Source organism: Diabrotica undecimpunctata, chromosome 2 (assembly GCF_040954645.1).
Source record: "Diabrotica undecimpunctata isolate CICGRU chromosome 2, icDiaUnde3, whole genome shotgun sequence".
Classification (NCBI taxonomy): Eukaryota; Metazoa; Arthropoda; class Insecta; order Coleoptera; family Chrysomelidae; genus Diabrotica; species Diabrotica undecimpunctata.
This window is the reverse complement of record NC_092804.1, coordinates 20,298,141-20,310,541: the sequence shown is the minus strand read 5'-3', so window position 1 is coordinate 20,310,541 and position 12,401 is coordinate 20,298,141. Positions and strand designations below refer to the sequence as shown.

At 33.4% G+C, this 12,401-nt stretch overlaps 1 protein-coding gene across 3 annotated transcripts in view; it reads right to left on the bottom strand.

The window, feature by feature from the left end:
• LOC140434292 (sulfotransferase 1C4-like) overlaps nt 1-11,605 on the bottom strand; it is a 31,393-nt gene extending 19,788 nt beyond the window's left edge. For 2 of the 3 annotated variants that reach the window (XM_072522443.1, XM_072522446.1), the window contains exons 1-2: nt 11,522-11,605; nt 4,903-5,038 (exon numbers count right to left, since the gene is read on the bottom strand). In XM_072522443.1, the coding sequence (XP_072378544.1) occupies nt 4,903-5,038; nt 11,522-11,524 (139 nt within the window). In that variant the 5' untranslated portion in view covers nt 11,525-11,605. Of the gene's footprint in view, nt 1-4,902; nt 5,153-11,521 lie in introns of those variants that run through there. The other variant, XM_072522444.1, reaches the window with a different exon arrangement.
• Between the last annotated feature and the right edge of the window lie 796 nt (nt 11,606-12,401).

Genomic DNA, 12,401 nt, shown 5'->3' with positions numbered 1-12,401 from the left:
ACCCTGTGTGATAGATATTGAAGACAAAACAGATGGGACAGAATATTGGGAAGTGATAGTGATTAGATAGCTTAATGAGCCACATTTTAAAGTTTCTTATCTTTTCTAAAAGTTTCTATTTCTTAAAATCATACATCAAAGGATATAAAGACTATGCGAAGAAAAAATCAGCCGTACAGAGTTTGGTTTTCGGAACACGGGAGTGAGTTGTTGGCCTTCTTCGGACTCTTCTATTTGATTGGCATAAACCACGGAAATCACAAAAATGTGATGGAACTTTGGGAAAAAGATGGCACCGTGATTAAAATTGTTCGAGTAGTTATGGGCTATAAACGTATCCTATTCATTGCTAGTTCTTTGAGTTTTGATGATAAACACACAAGGTCTGATAGATGTAAAATAGACAGGCTGTCGGCCATTAGATCGTTTTTTGATAAACTTTTAAAAAATTTTCAAAACTCATACAAAGAAATATCTAATTAAAATTAGTTAAATTTAAATTAGTTATTTTGACAAAATAAAATAATGATACAGTTATTTAAGGCGCGCCCAGCCTAATGTTAATACAGCACAAAAGCACTAGGAGAGAGAAAAGTAACGAACACGTCAAAAAAGAACAAAGCAAACACAACAGGCGTACAGCCACTGGAAACAAAACACTAGGTGGCTTCTCAAATTAAAGCAAGTGCAAAAGAAATCGCTAACACACAATAAACCGGCATTTTTGTGCTTCGTGGACCTAAAGAAGGCATTTGATAGGGTCAAATTAAAGGACGCTATTAACTTCTTGCATCCAAGAGAGATACCTCTAGGAATAATCAAAACGATCGAAAATATATACCAGAATAACACAATACAAGCAAAAGTAAAATAAGAACTAGCCAACCCAATTAAGGCTGGCAATAAAATAAGACGGGGGATTCTTTAAGCCCTCTATTGTTCAACCTGATCATGGATGAAATATTGAACAAAGTTAGAACCAAAAAAATTACCAAATGGAAGACAAACATTTTAAAATAATCTGCTATGCTCACAACGCAATACTAATCTCGCAAAGTGAAGATAATTTAGCAAACACAGCTACAAGATACCTGAATAAAACAATATGGAGGAATAAAAATATCGGGAAAAAACTGAAAGGTAGAATTTACAAAACAGTAATCAGACCAATAATGACAGATATGCGACAGAAACAGGACCCAGCATAGAGAGAACAAAACAATGCTAGAAACAGCAGAGATGAAAACCCTTAAGAAAATTGATAGTAAGATACTATGTAACAGAGCTAGAAGTACAGATACAAGAGAGATGCACAGTAAAGAGCATCAAGGACTAAGTAAGAAAAAAGAGTAGAATATAAGCCAAATCACAACAAATAGGGAAGTAACGAAAGTGAGAGACGATTCCCCCTAGACCACGAAAATGATGGAACGACAACTTACGAAGCACATTGAAAAACAGACATGTCTACATAAAAACAAGAAAATGAAAAACATTTATTTTATTGCTGATAATTTCGAATTCAGGGTAGCGGGTAGACACTCTTTACCATCCCGGTAAAGACAGGTCTGCTTCAGGGATGCGCCCCTGCCCACGCGAGCTCGGCTTTTTCTCCCAATCCTCTTCCGGGAGAGAAACGGATCCTAAGCCCTAAATCCTACCCACCAACCCAGACCTACCCAAATCCTTCCCTTCCCTCCTCAACCCGCACTGGACCAGCGTGAGGAGATAACGGTCCAAACCTTCAAGTTAATGTACAGGACAAAAAAGAAAAGGCCCCCAGTGCCCAGTACTTCCCAGAGACTTGATCACGGCAGCGATCAAACAACTAACGGAAGAGGGGGTGCTAAGAATCCCTGGGTAAGACCCGGCTGCCACAAGATGACAATTTGGCTATGCTCCTACAATATTCGAACACTGACGGACGACAATAGATTCCCAGAAATAGAAAGTGAACTAAAGGATATAAAATGGGATATCCTTGGTATATGCGAGACCAGAAGAAAAAGTGATGAGTATATAATACTAAAAAATGGCACACATTTTATGCATAAATACACGGGAGTGGGATTCTTGGTAAAACAAAGCCTCACACAGTGTATCGAAGAATTCAAGCCATCTCATGCATATCTCATCATCAGGATTAATAAAAGAACCGCTCTGAAAGTGATCCAAGTGTACGCTCCGACCAAAAGCCACGACGATGAAGAAGTAGAAATATTTTATGATGAAATAAGAACAGCTATAGATACAAATAAAGCAAATTACGAAATACTATTAGGAGATTTTAATGCTAAATTGGGTAAAAAAGAGGAAGATTACGAACATTTAATTGGTAACTATGGCTACGGAAAAAGAAACGATAGAGGAGAAATGCTTCTCAATTTCATGAATGAACATAACATGTACTCAATGAACTCCTTTTTCAATAAAAAACCAAGCAGAAAATGGACATGGATGAGCCCCGATAAAAAGACAAAGAATGAAATAGATTATATCCTAACGAAGAATAAAAACCTAGTAGAAGACGTATCAGTATTAAATCAGTTTGACCTAGGAAGCGATCATAGACTAATAAGAACAAAACTAATAATTAACAAAAAACTAGAATCAAAAAGAATACATGAAAAAAGATACAAATGGACATCTGAAGAAATCAAAAATAGTGAATTTAATAAAAAGATAGCGCATGCATTAAATCAAGTTAGCATGCAGCAGATAAACTCCAATGATATTGATGATTTGAATAACCTTATTACCGAAACAGTGAATAAAAGCCTTCTGCAACTGAAAAAACCAAAAACAACATACAATGAATTAGACAAAGAAATATTACAACAAATAAAAAGAAGGAAGATCTTAAATAAATCTAACAAAAGGGGAACCGACGAATATAGAGAACTTAATAGGCAGATTAGAAAAGGAATCAGACAACAAAAAAGAAAAGAAAACGAAAAATTAATAACAACAACTATTGAAAAAAATAAGAGTATGAAATGCCTCAGACCGACACTAGGACGACGTCAGATGATATCATTAATGGGAAAAGACTAAAATGAAATCACAACTAGAGAAAACATACTGACACGAATAGAAGAATTTTACACAGAACTTTACAGAACACATCAACAAGATGATGAGATGAGACCAGCACGGAAATTAATAAAAAATGTTGGATCAGAAATACTGCCAAAAGTAACAATTTCAGAGGTAACTACAGCATTGGAAAATATTAAGAGAAATAAAGCTGCAGGAGAAGATAATATTATCACAGATATGATATTAGAAGGAGGTAAGGAACTAATTGCAATTGTAATTAAGCTTGTGGACAGTTGTTTACATCAGGACAAAGTCCCTAACAGCTGGAACAACTCTAAAGTAATCTTATTACACAAGAAAGGTGATAGTCGAAAATTGGAAAACTACAGACCCATCAGCCTACTGTCACACCTGTTTAAAATACTCACCAAAGTCATAACTACTCGACTAACAAGGAAATTAAACGAATACCAACCATATGAACAGGCAGGTTTTAGAAAAGACTATTAAACTTCCGATCACCTGTTAACCACAAAAATATTAATAGAAAAATGTAACGAATACAAGTTTCCAGTTTTCCTAGCATTTGTAGACTACGAAAAAGCTTTCGATACCATAAAACACACGGCCGTAATAAACGCAATGCAAAATTGTAGAATAGACAGCAGATGTATTAACTTAATAAAAAAAACTATGAACCAAGCTACAGCTACATACTACCTAAATGAAAATGAACACACGAACCCTGTACCATTAAACAGGGGAGTCAAACAGGGAGATACTTTATCACCCAAACTGTTCACCTTAGTTTTGGAGGACGTTTTTAAAAACCTAAATTGGAAATATAAGGGAATAAACATCAATGGCCGCTACCTCAGTAATCTACGATTTGCAGATGACATAATCCTGATAGCTACTGACCTACAAGAAATGCAAACCATGCTTTTAGAACTACATACCGAATCTTCTAAAATAGGACTGAAAATGAATTTAAACAAAACAAAAGTCATGCACTCCGAAGACACCGTGACAATAATAAACGATAAAGTTATAGAAAAAGTTGAAGAATATATATACTTAGGACAAAAAATAATACTAAATAGGGAAATTCAAACTGAAGAAATAAAAAGAAGAAGAAATTTAGCTTGGGCAGCATTCGGTAAACTGAACTATATACTCAGAAATCAACAAATTCAATTACATCGTAGATCTAAAGTTTTTGATGCATGCATTATTCCGATATTAACTTATGCGGCACAAACATGGACAATCATAAAAAAGAATATGAATATACTTAGAGTCACTCAACACGCGATGGAAAGAGCAATGCTAGGTATATCACTTAAGGACAAGAAAACAAACACATCTATAAGACAGAAAACCAAAGTCACCGATGTGGTGCAAAAATCATTAAAGTTGAAATGGGAATACGCTGGACATGTAGCTAGGAGCGATCTAAACAAATGGCACAGATCAATTTTAATCTGGAGACCATACCAACACAAAAGACCCAGAGGCAGACATCTTATGAGATGGACAGATGATCTGAAAAGGACTGCCGGGAAAAATTGGCTACAAGTAGCGTACAATAAAAAACAATGGAAAGGAAGACTTGAAGAGGCTTATGTTCAGATGTGGACGTGAATGGCTAGACGAAGAAGAAGAAGAAGAAGAATTTCGAATTAATTCTACAAAAAAATATTAAACCAGGCTAGTGCATACCAGGATAGTTAGCATGTTTTGGTTTCGCTGGCGCAAGTTATCGAACCCGAATCTAACACATCATGATCAAACACTCTATTGGGAGCGATCCGGGCAACTATATATAACATGGGTATGAAAAAAATTTCTAACATGACTTACCTTTAAAAAAATTTAATAACTCTTGATTTGTTTTATCACAGACTTTTTCAATCTGATACGGAAAAGCTTTCTTCTTGTTATCACTGTCTCCGTTACTAACATTTTCGATGTAAGTTGGTGTCGGTGACATCTTTGACTTAAAAAGAGTGCAGATAAACAACAATCTATCACTTGACCACAAATAAACAAGAAGCCCGTTTTACTGACTTGTTCATCGCTTTCGATGACTATAATAGTAAATTTTGTAACGAGCGGAGACTAACCATGTATTACTCAATTAGGAACATAAAAAGTTTAACAACTGGTGAAAGTCTTTCGACAAAGTATTGATGTTAATCTGAAGTGTTTTAAATTATTATTTAACAAAAAAAATTAATTATCAAACCGTAGAATTGGTGTTACTTGCTTTCACAATATTAATCTAGAAACCATTAGTAGTCATTGTTACAAAATAAGCATTAAAAAAGGGGTTTTATTTTAATATTTACTTAAGTTGTTTAATTTTACTTAAAAATATAATAGCCGCCAAAACTAAAAAATGTTTTATATTGTTTTAAGTTGGGAGCTTTTTCAATCTGCCTCAAGTAATTATACGGACGATGATGTGTACTCCGTTGATAATATTATTTTGTCAATTACTGCTTTTTAACAAGCTTATTCCCCGAATGGGATTTAGTTTCAGCTAGGAAGAAACATGTTGCAATTGAGTGGCAATCCTTTACTAACAGTAGCAAAAACACATACTGCAGTATATATCCAAATTGCAATAAAGAATTTTTGACAAAGGACGAGGAGTTTTCTGCTAATGGTTTTAATGATAAGTCGAGATGTTGAAAAATGCCCTAACAGCTTAAACACGCACGATAACGCTAAAAGATGACCAGCACCATGGCGACCGCTGCTACAGCGACTCCCTGCCCTAACTGATCACTCTTAGACCGTTTCCGCGCATAATAAGAGTATAAAAGTAGCTACACAGGGTAAGACAAGACCAGTCGTCACTCGACACTGAGGAATAGGCAGATTAACGCTCAGTGCCGTTTGGCGGTTCTCCTATTTCTGGAGAACAATATACTGGTACGTCACGAGTGAGAGGAGTAGGCAGGTCGAGGCCCTGAACTCGAACGGAACCATATCCCTCTTGATAATGGCTCCAAAATGGGTGCCGAAACGTAGAGTTTTAAATTATTAACGCAGTTCTTCCTGAGAACTTAGTAATTTTTATTTACCTGACCGCATTTATATATATTGAACATATTTGAATTAAACCAATATTAGTAGGCCATCTTTAAACAGCTCTAGGACCTTTAGAAAGCATTTTTTGATGAGGCGATTTACGTGAAATCTACATAAAATGAGTTTGAGATTTTCTAGTATTCTTTTTGAAGGACGTTTGTGGACATCCTGTATAGTTTTATCGATTTTGGCAATAAGGGGCAGCTTTCACTCCTAAAAAAAGAAAAACCACCCGTCGGCATAATATAGATTTTGAAGTGCCGGTTCGATTGAGCTTACTTCCAAATTTTTATGGAAATCGATGCATTTAGAAAAAATTGCTAGGTTGTTTTATTTAAAGCTTCACTTTCTGTACTACACTACTTGTGGTATAGGCATGTTTCCGATTTTGGTATTTAAGTCATTTTCTATAATCTACTTAATATAGATCTATTTTTTCCTTTTTATCTTCCTCTGGGACATAAACGCCAATCGTTGTGATATGACGTCTATAATATTTTAAACTAACCTTATATATATATATATATATATATATATATATATATAGGTTAAGTATACTCCACCGTATACGTATATCATTGTGTAACCGTACAAATGTCTAGTTTCTCAAGTTCTTTTTTTGATTAAATTTTTTTGTTTTTTAGATAATCGTTTTAATTTATAAATAATATTATATAACGCTTTCATTTTATCCGATTATTAAATATGTATTTGGAACATTTTAAATTAAGCATATTAGCCTATAGTGTAGTTCTTAATGGTTGACAGCACAGTTCCTCATTATATATTTAAAAAGAGAATTATTTCTTACACAGTAATACTATTTAGTCTCTAGTCAGTGTCTTTAGTATTTTAAAAATTTTTGTACTTACTCATTTTGAGGCTAAACTTTAAGCTGATTATCTAGAGCGTTATCAATTCGGCTTTTCCCAAAAAGTCTTTTCTTTAATAACTACTTCTAAATATGTTTTAGAATCGATGGAATCTGTTTGAAAATGTATCAAAAAGATGGTGAACAACTTTTTGCAGCAATCCATAAACTAATAGTACTTATATGGCAGAATAAATTGGTACAAGAAGAGTGGCTAAAGGGAATAATATATCCGTTGCATAAAAAGGGTGATCAACTGGAGTGTAAGAACTATAGAGGCATAGTCTGTTAGCATTTGCGTATAAAATGTTTAGCAATGTATTGTTTGAAAGACTTAAACATTTTACAAAGGATATTGTTGGTCAATATCAATGCGAATTTACTGCTGGAAAGTCAACTACACATCTAATTTAAGCACATAGGCAGATTCTAGAAAAGTCACTAGAATATAACATAGATACACACCATCTCTTCGTCGACTTCAAAACAGCCTATAACAGTGTGAAAAGAACTGCATTATATAATGCAACGATAGACTTTGGGATCCCAACTAAGTTAGTTAAGTTGGCCCAAGTAACAATGCAAAACATAAGCTCATGCGTTAGAATTGAAGGAGAAAACTCTACGTTCTTTGACATTAATAATGGTTTAGGACAAGGGAAGGCGCTAGCGTGTCTCCTCTTTAAAATTGCCTTGGAAAAGGCAATCAGACAATTAAATATTAGAATGAATGGAACTATTTTTATTAGTGGGCAGAAGTACGGAAGACATGGTGCAGTGTTTTAGAAGGCTTGCGGACGCGGCAAGTGAATTAGATGGCAAGAAAAAGCCAAATATATGTTGGTTTCTAAAAATCCCTGAAATATCCAACAGAGAAATCAAATAAACAACCATACCTTTGAGCAAGTCAAAGAATTCATAAATTCAAAAAAGAAATAAAAAGACGCATAGCAATAGAAAACAGAACTGTTCACAGTCTCCAGAAACATTTAAAAAATAAAAATATAAAATGTGCAGTAAAGCTCAATATCCGTACGATGCGAAGAGACCAAGAGGAAGACCTCAAATGCGCTGGAGCGACGATATGAAAAGAGTCGCAGGACCAATGTGGAAACGCCTAGCACACAACAGGGATGAATGGCGAGAAATGTGAGAGGCCTTTATTCGACAATTCGGATAGAAAAAGAGCTATAAAAAAAATATACACAAGACCTTAACAAGATCGGTTTTGATATATTGGGCTAAAACGTGGACCTTATCTCAAAATGAACTTTAACTTGAGAATATCCGTCAGAAAAAATCATAGCATGTAATTCTTCTTTTAAAAGACAAACCCATACCATGATGACAGCAAAACTCTCCTGTTAGTGATTCCATGTAATCGATCTTACAAGTCGTCCCAGGAACGCAATTCAACAATATTGGCAATATCATTTTAAAGTCGTCTACTTTAAAATGTATAATGTATGTCTGAATTGTCAGTATAAATGAGTCAGAAAAAATTAAATTATTAGAAGAATTTTTCACCATGTGACAAAAAAACAAAATTTGTTTAATTTACTAATGTTTGTATTTTTAGAACGATTTTCGAAGTGGAAATTGAAACGTCAATAAACTTACTTTAACCTTTAATTGTGGCTTATTCCCATTTAAATAGTAGTTACTTTAAAATGCTACAAGAAGATAGCTTCCTGTTAGTGTTTCTGGATTGCTTGTGGTTTTTGGTTGTTTTCTTTCTTTAATTTTGTAAAATATCTTTTTTATAAATGACTGTCACCTCGGGGGAACAATTAAAGGTCTAACCACCTTCTGATATCCCCGGGTGCTCTGTAGAGGGCTTCGAATATACTGTCGAGAGCTCCTCTACTTACGTCCATTTTCGGGTTATGGACTTGGAAAATATTTATCTTCAGTGTCTTGCCTTGAAAAAGGCAAGATATTTCTTACATGACAATTTCTTCGTCGAAATAAAACACCAAGTTAAGTTGAAACAATTCTCAGCCTCAGAGTATGGAAAATAAATGCAGGAAGCAGAGCCCCGAGAGCACTAAGCTCTCGGAGAGCCCGTGAGGGACTGCCCTGGCTGACCTGAAAATCGCCAATATTTATATGCGCTGTTCGAGCGATAAATAGGGATTTCCAGGTCAAGAGCCAATGGGAAAATTCGAGGCGGGGCGATGCGCACTAGTCCACAGACTATGGCATTCGATGACATGACAATGGTTAGTCATTTTTTGTCAAAACCTTTGTTAGCAGGTATTTTTCTACGTGAAATGAATTTTCATTGAAGCAGGTATTTCTAGCTCTACCATATAATGTAACCAAAGTTTACAAAAAAGTAAATACAACAAAAATTTACAGAAAACTATCCCACTCCAAGATATATTTAAATTACCAGTCAAACTACGACTGCTATAAATGTTTCTTCCAAAATTTGACCATCATGGGACAAGTCGAGATAGCACGAGACTTGACCACACTCGACAAACCACAAGACGTCTATTAGCATCTTTATATTCAGCCAATTATTCCAAAAATATTAACTTCAGATAATTACTTCAGAAGTAAATATATTTTTAAACTCGTCGAGACTGGGTATTATAGTAAATAAATTCCTTTTGTGAATTGTACAGGGTTTCTCATTATATTTTGACCCCCCACTTAATTTTCTTAATTTCGGGGAATACAAAAAAGTTTTAAATAAAAGTTGTATTATTTTATCTGTACCGACCAACAGTGTAGCAACAGACCAAATTTTGTATACAGGGAGTGCCCAATAAAATGCATCTTCAATATTTCAAATGGGACACCCTGTATTTTTTTATAGTTTTGAGTAGCCCTGCAAAAATATATTTAGAAAGTCAACAAAATTAATGACTTTTTACAATACTACATTTATGATACAATACTACATTTAAGATTACAATAGATGCCCAAAGCGCCCTCCATTGTTATCAATGCACAAGTAATATCTTCGTCTCAAATTTTCTAATGCGTCAGATATTATGTTATTATGACCATTAAAGTTTTCAATTTCCGCGCAACTTTTGCCGTGATAGTGTTAATATTTGTATTTGAATTAAAATACACTTTTTCTTTTAAAAATCCCCATAAAAAGCTATCACATGGTGTTAAGTCGGGACTATTTGGTGGCCATGTAATGGTACCCTTATTGCCGATCCACACATTAAATTGATTATTTAAATGTTCTTGAACGGCTACGATATTATGTGGCGGTGCTCCATCTTGTATGCCATATCTCGTATGCCATATCATACTATTTAATTGATTTTGTGTATAATTTTGATTTAATAACTCATCCACTTCTGTAATGACTGTGTCCAAATATGATTCCCCAGTTAATTTATAATCATAAAACAATGGTCCAACTATTTTGTTTTGAAATATTCCGCACCACACATTTATTGATTTTCTTCTTTCTTTTTTTATTTGCTTAATTTTTCTTTTTCTATTATTTTTCTGTTTTCACGAATACCTATTTCTTCTATTAAAAATGCCTGAAGTTAAAAAATTTGATTCATCTGTCCATAAAATGTTATAAAAATAATTAGAATCATTGTTCAAATTTGTAAACATGTCTTGACAGAACTGTAAACGCTTTCTCTTATGAACATCGGTAAGTTCTTGTACCGGTAATATTTTGTATGGCTTATAGTTGTGCTTTTAATACTCTATGTATCGTCGCACTGCTTTTCTCTAATGCATTAGTAGCATTGTTTAGACTAGTTTTGGAATTTTCTAAAATAAAAATGTTATTATGGATGTAATCTATTATTTAAGAATTTAATTTTTACCTTCAAAGTAAAGCAAACTATTAAGATCTTCATCATCATTTCCTACGACAGTACGTTACTTCCGTTCAAACATTTTTTCATTTATGACATGACAATAATTATACAAAAATGTATTTGCAGAAGGAGTCTGTCGATCTGGATAAATCAGCCTATATTCTCTTCTTGCCGCTTGCTTGTCTTATTATTTTTTACATAAATTGAGAATATATCTACTTTTTCATCTGCAGTATAACCCATTTCGGTACGAGGACTGACAGTTTATAATAAATTAATAATTGTTTCATTTTGAAATGTCAGTTGCATAGCCACCTATAGTTACCCTTTTGTAGTACCATATGCCATTATAGAACAAAACTAATGCTACACAATGTTATATATTGGTAATCAGGAAATGCAGGGCTACTCAAAACTATAAAAAAATACAGGGTATCTCATTTGAAATATTGAAGATGCATTTTATTGGCACTCCCTGTATACAAAATGTGGTCTGTTGCTACATTGTTGGTCGGTACAGATAAATTAATACAACTTTTATTTGAAACTTTTTTTTATACTCCCGAAATTAAGGAAAATAAGTGGGGGTCAAAATATAATGAGAAACCCGGTACACTGTACATTTTTGGTTTACAACCTCTGACCATTTAACGTGTTAACTATCAAGCAATAAATTACAACAAATTTTCTAAAAAATACATACCATATTTAATTCTTTTACTATTATATACCAACACGTTGATACAACAACAAAAAAACGATTAATGCTATACAATTAAAATGAAACTACTAAATCTTTTAAAGTTATGTATTTAATTGGAAAATACAAAATTTCGGAATACGTTTTTTATTTAACCACAGATTGCGGTCGTTTTACCCAATAAGTGTTAAATTTCCGTTAAAATTTCCCTACGGTTAAATCTAATGCGTGTCTTTCTATGAATTGAATTTCATTTATTTATGAATATGATTGATTCGCAATTGATTAGAAATGTATGGATTTATAACCTTGAAAACAGGTTGGTAGGAGGCTTATTAATTACTTTAATTTTCCCGAAACCTAGGAGATTACTTTCCTCTCTCGGTTTCCGTACCTTAAAAAATTATGTGAATATCATGTTGCCTTCAATGGCCGGCTATTTATTTAATACAGAAATTACAATAATAAAAATATTCAGAATGAATACAAATTAATATGTAGTTATATTGGATTAACAGTTGATCAACAGTTCATTCATTTAAAAGGTTAGCCAATTCACTATTTAGTGATATAAACATTAATATAATTATTTATACAGGGTGACCAATCCAATATTTAATTTTTGAATTAAATTAATTTACACAAGAAGTATGTATTTCGTTTATCAAATACAAAATACACTCATGGACAAAAATATCGAATATTTTGGAATTTTCCAATTTTTTTTTGTAGTCACTATTATTTAAAGATAAATTATAATTTTAGATTAGTGATAATACTCATATAGTAGGCTAATGTACTCAACTGGTTTGAAATATTTTGATGTTTATTTTGACGTTTATTCAGTGGTTAGTGTCATTCGTACATTTTATCATAAAAATCC